At 38.1% G+C, this 18,601-nt stretch overlaps 2 protein-coding genes across 19 annotated transcripts in view; one reads left to right on the top strand and one right to left on the bottom strand.

The window, feature by feature from the left end:
- The window catches only part of cdhr2 (cadherin related family member 2), a 25,750-nt gene extending 17,442 nt beyond the window's left edge, over window positions 1–8,308 (bottom strand). The window contains exon 1 of one of the 3 annotated variants that reach the window (XM_034689633.1): window positions 8,058–8,308. The gene's annotated coding sequence lies outside the window, so the exon portion shown is untranslated. Of the gene's footprint in view, window positions 1–55; window positions 269–4,988; window positions 5,063–8,057 lie in introns of those variants that run through there. The other 2 variants (XM_034689634.1, XM_034689632.1) reach the window with 2 other exon arrangements.
- On the top strand, window positions 4,813–18,527 carry rnf44 (ring finger protein 44). Of its 16 annotated transcripts, none has more exons than XR_004632094.1 (13): window positions 7,658–8,024; window positions 9,646–9,838; window positions 10,749–10,971; window positions 11,059–11,226; window positions 11,656–11,829; window positions 11,928–12,089; window positions 13,572–13,687; window positions 13,810–13,897; window positions 14,184–14,305; window positions 14,390–14,489; window positions 14,600–14,752; window positions 14,992–15,059; window positions 15,278–18,527. XR_004632094.1 is itself a non-coding variant. In XM_034689643.1 (11 exons), exons 2-11 carry the CDS (start codon window positions 9,732–9,734, stop codon window positions 14,660–14,662), a joined length of 1,275 nt encoding a protein of 424 aa, XP_034545534.1. In that variant the 5' UTR covers window positions 4,813–5,126; window positions 9,646–9,731; the 3' UTR covers window positions 14,663–16,483. The 16 variants fall into 16 exon arrangements, 10 of the variants coding, with proteins under 10 accessions (XP_034545534.1, XP_034545529.1, XP_034545532.1 ...); XR_004632097.1 differs by having other exon boundaries at window positions 7,659–8,024; window positions 11,059–11,178; XR_004632096.1 differs by lacking the exon at window positions 14,992–15,059 and having other exon boundaries at window positions 7,644–8,024; window positions 11,059–11,178.
- The last annotated feature ends 74 nt before the right edge of the window (window positions 18,528–18,601 follow it).

Below are 18,601 nucleotides of genomic sequence, written 5' to 3'. Positions count from 1 at the left end.
ATAAGCATCCCCCTGAACTAAAATAGATCAAGTTTCCAGAGCTCAAAGTATCCACCTGTTGTTTGCTCTCATACATGGCCACATTTTGACTGTTGAAGCCTGGTCAGATTGAAAGATAGAGGACAGGCAGGAAACCGCCTCGTTCCATCATTGGCTAAACCAGCCCGGTCACCAGTAAAACATGGCATTTTGCCATACTGGCTCACGAAAGTCCAGACCAGAACCCAGGCGCGTCTGAACTGCTCTTTTGTCTGAATTGATGCTGGTAGTGTTGTCATGGCAACAACAAGCAGTCTTTCTGCCTCCATTGAAAATACCCGATGTGACCAGTAGCCTTTCTAAAAAGTGTCTCATCAGAAACAATTACTGAAACCACACATCCATGTACCTTCCTAATGAGCTCTTCCCAATTAGCCCCCCTTTTGGTCTGCCTTCCTAATTAAAGGCCAACACACAAAGGATTATCTTCTCTTCCACCCAATGGATTCATTCATAAACATTTTCCTCAAAGCAAAAGCACAGTCTCACACATCTTTACTCTGACAGAAAACATTCAATAGTAGCTGTAACATTTCTGATGAAACTGTGGTCTTCAGAATACAGGGATGACACTTCATTTAAATCCCTAACATTTCAATATTCCAAAAAAAGGAGAAAAAAGCTGAAGTTCTGCAACAAGGTTTGGGAACTTTTCGAGAATCTTTTTTTGATTGCATTGAAACCTTATTTTTTAAGTTTTAAAATAAAGAAATATTGATACTTTATGCTGTTTTCCTGTCATACTAACTGCACTTAAGGTAGAGAATATTGTTTTCACGATGATGCACTTGTTAAAGCAACTTTAATACTTGTTCTGCAAGAAAGCAGTTTTATAGCTAAATGCTAACACCAGCATGCTAAAATGTTAATGTCAATGCTAACCTGCTGACATCATGGGCCGGTTGTGGCTCAGTGGTAGAGTCGGTCGTCTCTTAACCAGAAGGTTAGGGTCCCAGGTTCCGGTGGATGTGCTGGTGTGTAAATGCCATCCCTATATGGATGTGGTTTGTTTGATTGGATGTATGTTACATTTAATGTAAAAAGCACTGAGTGGTCAGAGGACCAAAGGAAATGCTACATAAATACATTCTATTAACACTTACCACTAAACAGGTATAGTATTTTCAGATTCACTTTCTCAATTCAGTGTGCTAGTATGCTAGCAATTAGCTGATTAGCACTTGATTTAAAAAAAGCAAAACTAAAGGGATTGTTATTGGTTTCAAAGGTATTTCATCATTAACTGAATTATACTGGGAATAAGGTTTTCACTAAGCCGCAGTCTCTAGTGTTAAAAATGAAGTCAATGGGGAAGTGCAGGAGAAACTGCAGTTACTTGAGTGTCCACATAAAAGCGGAAGAAATCACATCAGGGCCCATATTAGTGTGTCCATGTTTAATCCAGAGTGACTCATGTTAACAGCCCGGTACATAAAGGTGACTTGATCTCTAGACCTCATTCCTTTATTTGTGACAGCTGTGCAAGGGGTGGATTTTTTGTGACTCATCTGTTTTATAAACTTCACACTGGAGTGATGCAGATTTTTACAGATAAGTGGGAACATGGCTAATTTGACTGGTAGGTGGGCACTATGAATCTGTTTGCTATAGGCGGCAAGACTATGACCTACAAATCTCCTCTTTGCCAGTTTCTAGACTGATCAAAAGTTAGTTGGAGTCAGAATGTCCAATATGTCGACTGCCATCTTTGGTCCCCGGAGTACCTGCTCAGAAATAATTGGGTGACGTCACTGACTACACTCTATGGTTTTGACCTGGTGGTGGTGCTATGATGGGTTAGTTACTGGTATTACAATTCACCCTGCAGCGACATTAACCCTGTTCCAATTTTTTACAGAAAAAAGGTACGAAAAAAAACTGAAAGTTTCTCAGGTCAGTCTAACTCCAGTCTAAGTGTTTTGGTATGTTTCAGTTTGTATCACCATGGTGGTGCCCTGACCAAATGACAGACAGCCTTTGCAATCCCTACAGCCATGATGTTAGTAAGGTGTAAAACAGATTATAAATGCTCATTTGTCTGATTTACCTCAAATAATTCAAACATTAGAAAAAATATCAAATGGGTCATATTGGCAAATAATAGTCTTTTTTTTTAACCATGAGAGCAGATGAAGCGCAGCATGCTTGTTATTAAATGAATTCATTCAATTATTTTGGTCAGAATATGAGACAATTTAATAGGGAAAAAAACAAAGATATGTGCTGACACACTCTAGGATTTTTATCATTCACTCATGTAAGAAAAAACAGCCCTGTATTGATGATAGACACCCTGGAAATGTGTTCCTAAAATCTTATCCAATTAGACTTTGGTTTACGACTCACAGTACTGAACACAACAATGCCACTCCTCACCCAGCTATAAAAATGTCTGAACAGGTGGGACAGTTATAAACTGCTACCAAAGCAATGTCAGTAAACAGAAACATAAGTTAGATAAATAATCTCATGACTAAACTATTCCAGGGTTTTTTTCAGGGCGATGTCTTCCCACAAAGATGATTAAAATATGTCTTGATAAGTCATGACGCACACTTCCTCATGAATGAAGATATACATTATGCCTGCTGATAACAGAAGAAAAGGTAATAAACAATATCGTTTAAGTAGGGGAGACCAGTTATGGTTTTAACTCCTCTTGTTTCAGCATTAAACATATATTAGAAATAGAGTTCTCAAAGTTTTTTATTCAAATAACTACATTTGTTAATTATAAATATTTATATTTTAAATATAAATATATATATTTTTCAGATTGGACAAAAATATCAATTGTCATGTCTTTTCACGTCAGAAACAACATTTTCACTTTTTCATGCCTTTCGTTTCAAAAGTAAAATTATCACTTTTTCTTTTTTCTTTTGGTTCAGAAGCAAAAATTTCATTTTTTTCATGTATTTTTGCTTCAGAATCAAAATTGTCAATAATATTTTCGCTTTTGTCTTCAAACGTCAGAAGCAATAGTTGGACTTTTTCATGTTTTTTACAAGACAAAAGCAAAATTTTCACTTCTCCATGTGTTTTTGCCTTGTAATACAAAATTTCCGTTTTTTCATGTTTTTCAGTGTCAAAAGCAACATTTTCACTTTTTCATGCTTTTTAGTTTCAGAAGTAAAATTTTCCTTTTTTCATGTTTTCTTTGCTTCAGAAGCAAAGTTTCATTTTTTAATGTGAAAAAAGTGAAGAGTGAAAATGTTGTTTTGAAGCCAAAAAGGACTGAAGATAGGATATTGGCTCGGCTATATGAAGAATGACAGCAGAGGTCCGCTTATTCTTCTTCTTCGTCTTGGACAGTCTGCTAGCAGCGGCTGAGTGATAGTGCTTTGAATTCTGGCAAATAATTAGAACAAACAAGATTTCAGGCTCCAGTTCAGTTCTCAGTAACAGACTTTTACAATCTCACAAGACGGATAGAACTGCAAGCAGATATGTGTCAGTTTCAAGCTGGTTAAAGCATCAATAGTTTAAACATCCCCTACAAAAAGACTCTTATCACCTTGCAGCCTGAATGGTCTGTTTGTCCTTTGAGCTCGCTCTCAGTAGCCCCCCAGGCACACATTGAACTTTGTCACAGAGGTCCTCTAGTCCTTTTATTTGATCAAAAGAAAGCATTATTCTAATTTGATTGATTGGGGATAATTTAGCCTTATTAATACACAAAAACAGAACTGATCCGGTACAATCGAGCTACATCTACAGTAGACAAGAACTCGTCAAAAACTTCAAATCTTACATTTTCCATTGTGAAAGTTTGTAAAGTAGCTTTCAGCAGTCTTTGGGAGTCTTTCAAGTCTTGTCAGGGTGAAAGAATGCCGCAGTTGCAGTGTTGTTTTTTTTTGCACAAATCACAGCGTGAACTAGTGAAAATTTCTCATGGTCGTTTTAGTTTTTTTGAACATTTTTAAATAGTGTGATATAAATGAAGCACATTTTAAGTTACAATAGCATCCATGGAATGCTGAAATGTGTGCACTCAATACGACTTTTGCATACTTACAAAAAAAACTCCAATGTATAAGCCACTTATATATAACAAAATTAAAAAAATTAAAAAATAATTAGGACTAAGGCAGAGTCTGGGATGAATTCGTGATCAATGGACTTAGCCATTAAAAGCCACCAGCCACTAAAAATATTTATTCATGTCACTAACATGTATAATGGCTCATTTTAATTATTTTTCAACACACTGCTGCAGAATCCACATGCACCTCTATAAACCGAGAGAGGTTCTGTGCGTATTTTACGCTGCACCTCTCATCATTGTACTTTTTTTTTTTACAAGCTAGGATTTTGCGATCAGTCAGAATGTTTAGGTACTTACCGTCAGTGTTTCAACTAAATGTAGGTCATGATCCCACATATGAAGACTATCAACTTCAAACATTCTCCCATTAAAAGTAGTCTATAGTTCTACTTCGACCAGTTCATAACTTAAAATAAACTCCTGGCACTGTGAGTATAATACTCTGGATTGGGATAGTGTACCATCCATACTTTAGTATATAGTACATTGTTATGGGCTATAGGCTACTTTTCCAAAGAAGAAGAAAAAAAATAATGCAGGATTGACCTATTTCAACTATACGCTATCACTTATGCTTGAATAATTACTGATAATGACTTTCCTCTCTCTCTTTCGCTGAATACCCAAAAGTTCTTAGGCGACCCTGAAATTCAGTCATACTGACATCTTTTCTGGCAATTACGGTAAAAATGGCAGCACGGCGTGTGCTCTCTGCTCAGCAAATACGCAAAGAAGGGGGGTGTAACAGGGAACTGCAGAAAGTCAAAACAACTGTAGGGCTGGATTACATTTTCTAGATCCTAAAAGTAGCGATTGTGGACCAAAACTCTGGTTTTGTAAAACCACGAATTCGCACATTTTAAAGGATGTGATAATAATAAGGGAGTGTAATGTTTAGCACCTTTTTCATAGCAGTGGTGAAATCCACGGAATGTTCCACACGGGAACAGCTGACCATTGGATGCCGCACTTAGCCTAACGAGATGTGAACATTTCAAGGAATATATCAGTGATCAGATGTTTGCATATTAACAATCAGGTAACTGCTCTCCTCCTCTTTTCATTGCTTAGTCTTGGTGAATTTCGAAGCTTGTGGTGCGTGTTTACGGGAGATGGTTAGACGGGTTATTAAGGTTGTCATCCTGCTCAACCTCCAGCCCCTCCTTGTTTTGCTGCTACCGAGAGCGATGTTGTAATGTTTACATTTAGTCTATGCTGCAAGCCACTGCCGCTTTCCTTATTCTGCTTTTCAAAAGGTGCATACTTTTTGATGCACGCAGAAGACTACATACTCGAATGCTTTGCAGTGAAGCAACAAAACAGGCACAGGCATTATTTATTTACTCACACTGGACGAATTGGGCCTGATAGGTAGCTTATAAGGCCCAGTTAAGCTAGATAGTTTTGGTGTGCTGATCACATAATACCTCTTATAGCTGCATTCGTTTAATCACACAGCTACAGCTGTTTCGTGCTACAGCTGATGAAGGGTGCTACTCACTTTATCATGCAAGTGCAATATTATATAACCGGCTGGATAGTCTACTGTACAGTAGGACACTGTGGCCTCCAGTGAGAGTAGAAACAGACTGTGTGGGCCACCATAGAGTTGTAAACCAGACTAGGTTTGCTACAAAATAGCAAACACGTTTTCTAATTAATTCGAAGTTTTACTTTTAATCCAATAATCTCAAAGGTAGGCCTTTTTCTATAAGAGAGACTTTGAAAAAAAATGTTAAGGTCGATTATAATCTCAGATGATTCAATAAACAAGGTCTGCATTTAGAAAGAGTCCAACCTGTGGAAACAATTTATGAACAACAAATAGTCAGTGCAGCCGTCAGTGGAAGAATCATTTACTTCAGTAGAGGATGTACTATAACTAATGCTACATCACAAGTAATAATTCTGCATTTAAATAATTTCTGTCACAGTATTTCAGAAATAATACATTTTTTAATGCATATGATGAGGAAGGATTATAGTTCCTTTTAAAATGATTCTGGCTTAATCTGTTACACTGGACCAAAATCTGCTAATTATTTAGTCTCTTGAATATTCTGTTGGTAAAGATTTTTAAAGTTATGTTTTTTAAAGTTGACGTTTTGATGTGTTGTGTTAAAAGTTAATTTAGGAATTTGAGCAGGCAGATATTTTACCCATTCTTTTATGAGTTCATACTATTAGGATCAGACATATTTAGTTTAGTCTTTATATGCCTTTTTATTGTTACCCTTAAATCTTGTCCATGCATTTACCTTTAGCAGACTAGACTACTGTAACGGTGTCTTTACAGGACTCCCTAAAAAGTCCATCAGACGACTGCAGCTCCTACAGAATGCTGCTGCTCGAGTCCTAACAAGGACCAAAGAAGTAGATCACATTACTCCAGTTCTTAGATCTCAACACTGGCTTCTTGTATGTCAGAGAATAGACTTTAAAATCCTGCTGATGATTTATAAAGCACTAAATGTTTTAGGCCCAAAATACTGATCTGCTGCTCCTGTATGAACCATCTTGACCTCTGAGGTCATGGTCTCAGGTACTGGTCTGCTTTCAGTCCCGAGAGTCAGAACGAAACACGGTGAAGCAGTGTTTAGTCATTATGCACCACATATCCGGAACAAACTCCCTGAAAGCTGTAGGTCTGCTCCAACTCTCACCTCTTTTAAATCAAAGATTAAGACTTTTTATTTGCCACTGCCTTCCTATCTTAGCTTATTTTAACTCACTTTAAATGCAAATTTTAAATTTACTTTTAATATATTTCTAATATATTTTTAATTTTCTTTTCTTTTCTTTTTTTTATTATATTTGTCATTTTAATTAATTAATTATCTTTATTTAAACTTGAAAATCATTGACAGCAAAGCCCTCATTTACAATGACGTCGAGCATATAAAAGAAACATTACAATGCATGACAAGCAAATAAAAGATAAAACCTTAAAATAATGATGATCAATTAAAAACAGAGCACAATTAAAAAGTAATGTTAAAACCATTGAAAAGTAATGTTAACACAAAGTCAGTTGAAACAGGTGCAATCAGAGGTTAAAAAGTTTAAAACTAATGATTCAAAATGACTAAAAGAAAAAAATGCATTCATTTTTAAAGTTTTTTGAAGGGAGTTCCATGCAGATGGTGCAATAAAGCCAAAGGCTCTTTTATGCTTGTCTGAATGTTTCCAATGCTTTTAATGTTTTAATGTAAAGTACATTGAGTTGCCCTCGTGTATGAAATGCGCTATACAAATAAAGTTGCCTTGCCTTGACTAAAATGGATTAGCATTGTTTATTGTAAGTAAATGCATTGTTTTAAAAGTTAATTTAGTAATTTAAGCAGGCAGATGTTTTACCCATTCTTTTTATGAGTTCATACTATTAGAATCAGACATATTTAGTTTAGTCTTTATATGTCTTTTTATTGTTACCCTTAAATCTCTCAAAGAGCTTTGTATTTATGTGTAAGCTGCAAACAACAACAGGAGCTGCTTGTTTTGATCCACTGTCTGCTCGTCTAATGTCTGTGTTTGCTTCGCGCTGATTGGTCACTCCGACGGGGGGCGGGGCTTCGGCATAACAATGCATTTCAAGGAAAGTCCACGCGCCAAGGAATGTTTTCTGTCGTTGAGCCGTTAACGTTTTCCCTTACGCGCCTAACGGTGATACCTGCTCAGGTAACCGGTAACCGACAGACCGTTGTAACCGGGTTCTGGAGTAACGGAGAGTTGAAAGCGTGGCTAGCTTTAGCAACCGAGTAGCAGCACCATCCGACATTGTCACAGAGCTGGCGGAGGAAGTCTCTTAGTCGAGCAGGTACTTCAGTGTCTCTGGCGGTGCTCGGTGGTCGGCCGTTTGTTCTAGAATAACTTGATGCTTCATCTCCGAGGCTGGATCATCTTCTCTTCTCACCGAGCCAGAAAACTAGCTAACAAAGTAAGCTGTGGTCTGTAGTGTTGCTCAACTCACCTAGCATAGCCTGTCCATACAACACTGCTCTGTGTCTGTGGTGTCGTTATTCTGTTACACGGGTCGAACATGTCTGTAGTGATGATTAAGCTCCTAACTAAACATCAGCATGCTGGCCAACTAGCGTATGATTAGCAGTGATCTGCTGCTATGCATGGACAAAGCGTTAGCCTAGCTTGTTCTTCTGCAACAAGGGGCGTCGAATCGGCCCCGTATCTATGAAACCATCTTTATCACAACGCCCATGCTTCATAATGTTTGTAGTATGATGTGTTGGGCATTGGCTGTTTCTTGTAAGAATGGACGTACAGGTGAAGTGGCCTTTGAAATGGAATCATAGCGAGCAGCCCCGCTTGCCTACCACATCTTTTGTTGTTGCTTTGTCTTTTGAGCACATGGCTTTCCATGTTTTTGTTCAGGCAGGCTACAGCGACCCCTATTTATTGTGTCCCCGCATGGACCGCGTTAATTGCACTGCCTCTAATCAGATGAAAATCAACTTTATTTATAAAGCACTTTACACACAACACAGTTGATCCAAAGTGCTTTACAACAGACAATGAGGAAAACACAGAGAAAATGAATTTAGAAATACACACAAACAGAGGAAGAGAGAGGGAAAGAAGAGTTGTAAGAGAGCACTATAATTAACAAATAAAACTAACTTGTAACTTTTTGTTTTTCTATTTTCTATTTTTGTTATTTTGGAACTGCCTACTGTCTGTATTTATTCTGTAATATTGACATACAGTAGGCTTCCTTCTCCTCTTCTTTTCTGCCCTTTATATATGTCTATTTTCTGTTCGTGTTTAAATCTAAAAAGCAAAAATAAAATATTCAAAAAATAAAAAATGAAATTAAAAGTAATAATAACAACAGTAATGACAAGAAATAAAATTAACAGTGCAGTGAGTATCTGAGCCAGTGTGGTTAGGGGCAGTTAAAAGCTAATGAATAAAAGTGCGTTTTGACACGACTTTTAAAAGTCTCCACAGAGGGGGAGAATCGGATGGTGGGGGGAAGAGAATTCCAGAGTTTTGGGGCACAGATGGAGAAAGCCCTGTCCCCATATCTCTTTGTCCCTAATTCATCTTTGAATACATCACTAGTTACAGCATTTAACCAAGACTAACATTCAGTATGTTACTCTAAAGTCTATGCTTTGAATTAGGAATTGTTGTAGCTGAAATATTGCAGGCTTGATGTTTTTAAATAAAAATTGTTATTTGCTCAATTTGAAATTGCATACGTGTAAACCAGTCTGTTTGTTGCAGATAACTTAGTGTTATCCTGAATTATAGAACACATTTCTTATTTGTATTAAATATGTATTCACCTTAACAAATGTATTTACCATGTGTAGAATAGACATCTAAAGTTCTGCTGAGATCTTAAGGCATGTAAACACGAATAGTAATGCATAACTAAACAACAGATAATGAAGATGATATATACAGTATATATATTACTGTTGAAAACGTACCATTGTTTTTCATGATGACTGCACGCATTGTGCTCACTGATACAGGATAGGATACAATTCATTTTTTGCAGGGTTGTGAATTTGTCAATTGATGTGTTTTTGCAGGGTTAAGACAATCGGAGGCTACATTCAAGTGCCTCCACTGTACCGTTTCCTTTCCCAGAGTGTGACTCGTCTGCACGACGTCACCAATGCGACCATGGGAAATAGCAGTAAATAGGCTGCCACCAACAGCCCCCTTAAACCCGAGGAGGTTCCTTGGAGAGCCCTGCAACGCCCCAGTGCACCTCAGGAGAAGGTAAAATTGCCAGTACTGCTTGTTCTGACATTTTTCCTTGAAAATAGTATTCAAGTTTCTTTTGTCTTAAAGATACAAAGGTTTAGGTTTGGATGCTTTCAACATGAAACATATGTCAGCTTTGTGTGTGTGACTCATGTCAAGAAGAGGCACTTGTACCTTTCTCTTTCTCTATATTATGTAGATCAGACTGAAAACAAAATTGTTAGAATCAAGGACAGATAGAACAGTTCTATCACAAGTCCTATTTTCTTTAGTTTAAAGCATGTCTCTGCATCCCACTGATTCCCCTGTGATCCAGCAGTATTTCTGTCATAAAGCTCATTACAAGCTTTAGCTGCTGTGTATTGTTAAATGCAACATGTATTTCAGTCTCTTTTTGTAAAATTACCCACAAATAAATAGAAACAAAATGTAACTTTCAAGCTAAAATTCAGCAACACATAATTATTAACATTATTGTGTTAATACATACATTGAACAGAAATCAAAATATGTGACATACTTTCTCTTTCTCTCCAAAAAATATTGTTAGATATCAATCTTGAAAAATATGCTGCAACAACCTGATATCCGTACAGCTGCAGATTGTATGACACTAAACTTTAAATGCAGATTTGTATGGAAACTTTTTGTTAGTAGTAGATAGAAAAAATGGATCAGCACTAAAAATGTATTGAGACTGGTTAGTTAGCAGTGTTTAAAAAACAAGTGTTACCTATGGCCACAACTTTAAATATATATTTTTTTACTTTAAATACATTTGGAATGGATTATGTGGAAAAGTAGTTGTGCACCCACACTAATGTAATTAAGAACTAATTTTCAGGAAAATGCATATACACCTACCTTTTTAGGATCTGTTTAAAACAGAATAAATTCATGTTTCTCTTTCTTATTGATCATACAGCCCACCAGTGAGACGCCAGTGGGGGAGACGAGACAGACCTGTTCTGCACAGTTCCCTGGTCCAGGATGAGAATTTCCATCATCTGCTTTTCTCCCAACACCACCAACAGGTTCCTTTAGATGAGTCCAGACAATACAGCCACACCAGCACAGCACCACGCATGCTTCACCCTGCTGCTCACCTGCCACAGCAGAGCCCCATCATGGTGGATCTACATGACCAGGTAACAGATCAGGAACAGCCTGATGGGTACAAAAGTTACAACATTTAGAAAACATGGTTCAGTAATGTTATCTTTTTGTCCTTAAAGATGCACCAGGGATCAGTTCCAATATCATATACTGTTACAACGGTGACGACCCACGGATTTCCCATCCACACCGGGCAGCCCCTTCCAGGGTGCAACACTCAGCAGCTCCCAGCATGCTCGGTAATGTTCAGTGGACAGCTCTCTCTGCTCTGCTGCCTTCCTCCTCCTGTGAGTTTGAAAAGGAAGAGCCCAAATGTCATAGTGGCATCTATGTAGCACACCATACCAGCCATGCACTCTGTCACTGTTCATGACTAACCAATGAGCTGCTGCTGTTATTGTGCAGGGTTCATGCTTTAGTCTCTATGTTACACAACTTAAACACGATTCAGTTCTTCATTTATTTTATTTTTGGAAACAAAAAATTCTGAATATTGATAAATGTGGTGTTGTGGCAGTACTGTCAGTGCTGTGGTGTTATGTAATGCATTGCTTCTATTCACTACACGCTTACAACATGCTTTCAATGCAAGTTTTTGGAGAAAATGTACTCAAATTAGACTGAGGTTGTATGAAGTTTTGAGTTTGACTGACAAAAATGTTGTGAAAAAAAATTAAATGCATTTCCTTCCTGTTTTTTTTTTTATCTTTCCTCAGCTCATACAGGCATGTACCATGCAGCATATGCCAGTGTCTTATCAAGCCTTTCCACCCTTGATCTCCAGCGAACATTTTGTATTGCACCCAACCCCATCTGTACCCCCCCACCAGCCGCCGCACCTTACTCCACTGAGCCAGTTCGTCCCTTTACAGCCTCAGCACCCACGCATGGTGAGTATGCTACAGCATATGTGCAAAGTGACAGTAGCTGAAGTTGGATGCACCCGTTGGATCAAACAGAAACATTTCCTGTATATTCCTCCTCTCAGCCTCTACAGAGGGTAGAGAATGAAGTTGACCTAAGAGGGGACCAGCACCCTATAGGGACCTTCACCTACCCTCCATCTCATCACCCACCAGCGCTGCCTCCGTCTCTACCCTTACAGTATCTTCCTCAAGAGCCTCTGCATCAGGAGCTTCCCTTTGGAGTGGTGAGCTATATTCTGAGACATTTTAAGAGAAGTAATAATGCCACCCATAACAAACAGCATACGAATCTCAAGACATCTTGAAAATAATTGAATTTAGTTTCCTGAAAGGGCCAAAGAGGATGTTAAAGTTTTAAATTGCAAGTGTGAGATCAGTTTTTTTGCTTGCCAAAGACAGAAATGTTAAAAGAGTTTATTTTACCATGTGAAATCTACAAAAGCTATCAAACTAGTGGTCATATAATGGGTAAATGTCGGCGTAAACAATAGCTTAAATTAAATTATCCAATTCTATCTACTTATCAAGGCCAAAGTCCTGTTGATAAAACTAAGGGAAAATATGGAATTAATGTTAAATACTGCTGACAGTCACTCAAAAGTTGATGTTCTAAATACATCTAGTCCCCCTAGTTTCAATACTTTGGCCAGTGTGGTTGTGATAAGGGTATTGAATTGAATTTGACAAATTGGTATTGTTTCTGAACGCTCAATATACCAAATCTCACGCAGTAAAACATGACTTTGGTGTAAACAAACATGGCGGACGAACAGGAAGAAGCATTGATGATTGTTTTCAGCCTCTTACTTATCGAAAAAACACACACAAATAAGAAAAACGGTCTTCCATTTCGGAGGTCCAAGAGATTTTTGTTTTCACCGGCACCATGTTTTTGTTTGTTTTTATTTCCTCTTCCGTCAGTCAGCTGAGTCAGCTCGCGCCTTGATTGGCTTTTGATCCGGTACACACTTAATACACCCCACACCACAGGAAAATCAGACCCGATGTCCTTTGCAAACATCAGACAATCAGGCCTTTGCTGGCTTCGATCATAAGGGACAAAAATCAGCCCGATTATCCTGTAGTGTGTACCCGCCTTAATCCAAAATGTTTAAAGCATTTTTCTGTTTTAATTCAGGCCATAATGGCATACACCTCAAAAACTGTTGAAATACATGTGTCAACATATGAGATAATTCCGTTTCTAATTGGAGTATTACTAGTCAAACAGTATAAATACTGTGTATCTCTTAGCCTAGTTCAGATCATGGGAAAGACTGCTGACTTGGGGGTTGTCCAGAAAGCAATCATGGACACCCTACACAAGAAGGGAAAGCCACAGAAGGTTATGAAAGGGCTGGCTGTTAGCACAGTGCTGTATCTAAACATATTAATGGAAAGTTGACTGGAAGGAAGGCGTATGTTTGGGAAAGGTGCACATGCAATGGGGATGACCGCAGCCTTGAGAGGATTGTTAAGAAAATGTAGCTCAAGACCTTGGGAGAGCATCACAAAATGTTTCAAAATGTTCTTAACCAAGAGTTACAGAACACAACTTGCCCTTTTCCCCCCCAAAGTCCTTGTAATGCAGCTGGCCCTTATTAAAATATTTCCATTCTGAAGAAGAATTAAGAGGAAAATTATTCAAGCTTACCACAGACTTTTGCGTTTCATGATGTTATTAACCTTTGTGATTTTTTTCACAGCCATATCCCCACATGCTGACCCGGCGAGTAAATGGACAGAGATATCGGTTGCAGCAACCCCTCCCCCCTCCTCCTCCTCCTCCATCTTATTACCCAGGCTTCCTCCCTTACTTCCTGTGAGTATCAGTGTGGATTGTACATTTCTGCATTTTAGAAGTTGTGCTATTAAGAACAGAATGGATGTTAATTTGTAGTCACTTTGCAGTGCTTTACAAAATACACTTCCACCTCTCTTCAGGTCAATGCTTCCTGTGCCGCCAACAGCAGTGGGCCCCGCCATTAGTCTCGACCTGGATGTGGATGATGTTGAGATGGAGAACTATGAGGTTAGTTTAATGGGACATAACAAAGACAATGAGTTATCTTTTTTATAAATGGAATATACAGTTTATACCAAAGACTCTGAGCTCTCGATCATAAAAGTTAAATACATCATCACTCATTGGAAAAGCAACAAGAATATTTAGAATAGTTAAAAGTAGAAGTACTATAATTATTCTGACCCTGCAGAATTATTGTATCAAACTACAGTATTTTGTATTATGTAACACAAATAATGTCATAAAGGAGCTGTAAAATCCTCTGCTTTGTTCTTGCTCTTTCCTTGTGTAGGCATTACTGAATCTGGCTGAGAGGCTGGGTGAAGCAAAACCACGTGGGCTCACTAAAGCAGATATAGAGCAGCTTCCGTCCTACAGATTCAACTCAGAGAATCATCTATCTGAACAAACGCTGTATGTCGCACTCATCTGTTCAATGAAATTACATTCGTACTCTGTATGAAACCTCCAGGTAACTCTTTTATCTAATTCCCACAGGTGTGTTGTGTGCTTTAGTGACTTTGAGTGTCGGCAGCTACTTCGGGTATTACCTTGTAACCACGAATTCCACGCAAAGTGTGTGGATAAATGGTTAAAGGTAAGGTGTTGGCAGTTCAACATTTATACAATTACGGAAAGTTTTGTTTTTCCATGTGAAAGTTTTGATACTAAATCATTAATGCCTGTGTTCTTTCGCCTGACTTCTAGACCAATCGCACTTGTCCAATCTGCCGAGCTGATGCCTCGGACGTTCACCGGGAGGTGGAGTGAGAACTGTCTCTGAGTGCTGAACTTGAACGCTGCATACACCAGAGTCTGTCCCGAAACTGGGGACATCTGCCACCTAACCTGCGTCCTCCAGTAAATATAGCTTACCACCCCACTCCTCCTGTCCCTTCCTAAATAATAAGCAATCCAGGATTGTTTCTGGAGCCTGTTGTACCTCTGCTGTGCTTCATTGTCTGAGTCTCATGAAACCCACTGCCTATTGCAGCCTAAAGCCAGAGGTCTGGGATTGCCAGCCAGTTCTTTCTCTGCCCCCTTGTTGCAGATTCCAAAGATTTACCCTACGATGCATTTTTTGCTGCTTTTGTTTACAGGGTTTCATTTTTATTTGGTGGATTTGGTTGTGGTATTCATGATTAGCAGGAGTCCTGCATTGGAAGAGGTGAGTCGGGAGCCTGGAGGATGATAGGCTGGACACCTTGTGCAATTAGCAGAAAAATAATAGGAGTACTTCAACATTGGTATCTGTGTTTGGAGGCTACGCCTGACCATCATAGATGCATGTTTGTGTAGGTGTTGGGCAAAGTGACTTGTTATTAATGTATTTTCTGCAATAATGTATTGATCATTTCAACAGTTCTACCCCTTCTTTGTTTTTAGATTTGCCAATGCTATTGTGAACGTGTGACTTGCTGTGGTTAAATGCAGATTCTGTTGAGCCTGAGAATACGGACTGCAAGTGATGGGACATGCAACTGTGGGGTACCTTGAACCCCAGATTATCCTCTCTGGATCACAGATCTGTACTAAAGCAGTCATGGATTATTGGACTGCCATTTCTTTTTTAGGTCATTTGACATAACTGCACAAGTGCTACACTCACTCTCATGTCAGCATTGGTCATCTGACAAGTGTGTACGCGTGTGTGCATATTGTGTGTGTATGTTTGTCCTGTTCACAGAGCCAATGCATTGTGTAACCACTGGATACAGGGCAGCATGCTAGGATTTGCATGAACTGTTGATTCAGACTAGCAATATTTTAACCAAGCATTGCCACCAAATTGATCAAATCTTAAGAAAAAAGAAGAGACAAAGAAGCATACTAAAAGAACTGCTTGCTTATTCAGAAAGCGCAATGAGGGAAGACTAGCATGTGGTTCCACCCTGACTGCGTTTGAGTCCTCGTCTGAAGGCTGTGCTGATGCCATAGAGCTCTGGAGGCCTGTGCAGAAAGCAATATGTGCAGTGAGTGGCAAGTTTCAAATGAACTTTCTTCCCCTTTTAGGGAGACGGGGCTTTTTATTTCTTTCTTTGTGAGCCAAATCCAATATACAGATATAGCCTATACTGTTCAAGATTTCAGATCTGCCTTCTTATGACCTTGACAAGCACAAACCTATTACTAATCCTGAAAATACTTTGTCATTTCCACTTGTTTTAAAAGTATGCCGTTTTTAATAAAGGTTTATTTATTGGTTTTATCTTCTAGAGAAAATACATTGAAGGAAACAGTTGGAGCACTAACTTTGTTTGTGTATGGTATGTGTTAAATTCTGGTAACTCGGTCGGGGTCATCGTCTTAGGCCATGGTAATGGTGTTGTAAAAGAGCAACTGTATGTATAGCTAAAGTGTGAATGCTTTTAGATAAACGTTTGAAGACAGAAGAATGTTGAAAACCTTTGTAGAAGTCACTGGTGACGCTCCACTTTACGCCAGCTGTCGGTGTCCCACAGTGATCAGTCGGGGTTCAAATGACAGAGCGGGAGTGTTCAGTAGTGTAGAAACACTGTTAGACTTCTAGTTCCCTGCTTGTGTTCACAAAAAAGAAAAAAAAAAACAGGAAACATTTGGGGTGGGATGGAAGAGAGCATCAAATGGACTTTTGCTTTGGAGTCACTCTTGTCTCTTGACTGCCCCAGTAAGCACTAACAGGCAGTTGTAACCTTTGCTTTTATGTGTAAAGGGATCTTGCCTTTTCTTTCCTTTTTTTCTTAAGTGAATGTGAGTCTTTGATGTGTGTGCCACCTACAAGAGAAAAAAAAAGAAGCCATTTAATGAGTTAAACCCACAGCTTTGAGAATTAACCTATGTGTACATATCTATTAGCTGGCATATATTGTAAGTTAAAAAAAACACTCAGGGCCTCTCAGTATGTAAAAAAAAAATAAAGGAGAACTGTCCATTTCAAATGGAAAGGATGCCATGGGAAGGGTATATCTGAATTTAGTTTGGTCGTTTTCCTCAGACCATAAATAATTTAATGTAATCAATTATAATATTCTGTTATGTCGGAAATGGTAGATATTACATCATTTAAAGACAGGCATGCAAGAAAAAAGATCAGTAAATATTATAGTATTCACTGAAAAGAGGCAATGTACACTGCTACTCATTACAAGTGTATTATTCAAACCTGTTTGACTTTTGTTCTCTAACTCAAACCATATGTTAAAGATAGCGGTTGTGATCCCATTTTTTAATGTGCAGCTGTGCACACTATCCTACCTAATTCACTCCCAAATCTACTTCAGAGGTTTTTGCATGACTTAAAAAAAGTAAAACAAGTTTGTTATAGTGGAGGATATCTCTAAATCCGGTGGGGACCTATTTAACGGTGCACAATATGCATGCTTGTCAACCAGATCCCAACTGATTTTTAGCTCTAGTTGGCTTTGGGTTCTGGGGGTTTGGATCTTAATGCTCAGCTGATAACTGCCATGCATTGTACTGCACACATTTGTAATAGAACTGAATGACTACAAGATTTTATTGCGCTAACTTCATTTTATAGGAAAAAAAAACTGGTCTTGAATCCAGAAGTTCTTACATATGTTGTGTTACTGTTATTGCCCTAACGACTGAAAATTACATGCTCTGAAACTACTGTAGTTATCAAAAGCCATAGTGAAAAGGTGCTAGATGTTCTGCTTTTAGGTATGAAAACTCACTTGCGTGAATGCAATAGTTTGTCATGGATCCCATGTATTCTTAAAGCATGTTATACTAATACCCCTGAACAATGTCAGTGAAGATCAATATAGTTTAAGGGAATAAAAAATAAAGTGTTGTCATACTTATTTCAGTGTAGTACTGTACCTGCCTATCAGGCTCTTGCTCTCAGTGTATCAATATCTTAAAATGTATTGTTCACATATAGATACCTTAATTCATGTTAATGTTAACACTGTTCTTTTTGGAGTAAATATTGATAATTGACAATATCCAGCTACCCTATTAAATAAAAAGAGAACCTCCCATTAAAACCTAGATAATGAGTTGATTTTGAATGACAACTGAGAATAGAGTCTTGTAGTCTTTCTGTTAAGAGTTATTGAATAATCTCACAGCTTGTGTGGTGCAAAAGTGTGTTCCAATAAGCAGCTAAAATTTATTTAGGATTTGTGATTGATTGCTCCGTAGACGCCATTTATTGTTTACCAATGACTTTTGCTGTGGTGGGATAGTGGTTTACTGTTCTTACTCTCCCTGGCCTCTAGAGGTCCTTGCCTGAACACCAGACTACCCACCCGCCAACAGAGCCAGGGGCATGTGTTCTGTGTTAGGCAGATATTTTGCTTTGGTACTTGCACATTTACAGTTACCTCATTTTTTCCATGTTTGTATTGGAGGGCGGGGGGAGAAAACAACTAATATATATTATATATAGGAAATGGTTCTTATTAATGTTATAATTTTTCATTCCATTGGAATCATATTGTTTGTAGCATTTAACATAACTAGTTAGTGTATTATATATACATCTGTATACTGTTTGAAATTTTTAAGATTTGTACTTTTTTTAAATGAAAGTTGCTAGTTATGCTTTACCAAGTAGTGCAATCATATTTTTTTTTAATTGTTGTGGCTGATTTGAAAGGGTTGTTCACTAATAAATGTATGATGTATACCAATATCACAATTGTCTTGTTTGAGATAGTTTTTATAATGTGGTAATAAAAACAACTTACTGTACTTCAATGT

This window comes from Notolabrus celidotus, chromosome 8 (genome assembly GCF_009762535.1).
Source record: "Notolabrus celidotus isolate fNotCel1 chromosome 8, fNotCel1.pri, whole genome shotgun sequence".
Classification (NCBI taxonomy): domain Eukaryota; kingdom Metazoa; phylum Chordata; class Actinopteri; order Labriformes; family Labridae; genus Notolabrus; species Notolabrus celidotus.
The sequence above is the reverse complement of the archived record's forward strand: the minus strand, read 5'-3'. Positions and strand labels throughout refer to the sequence as shown.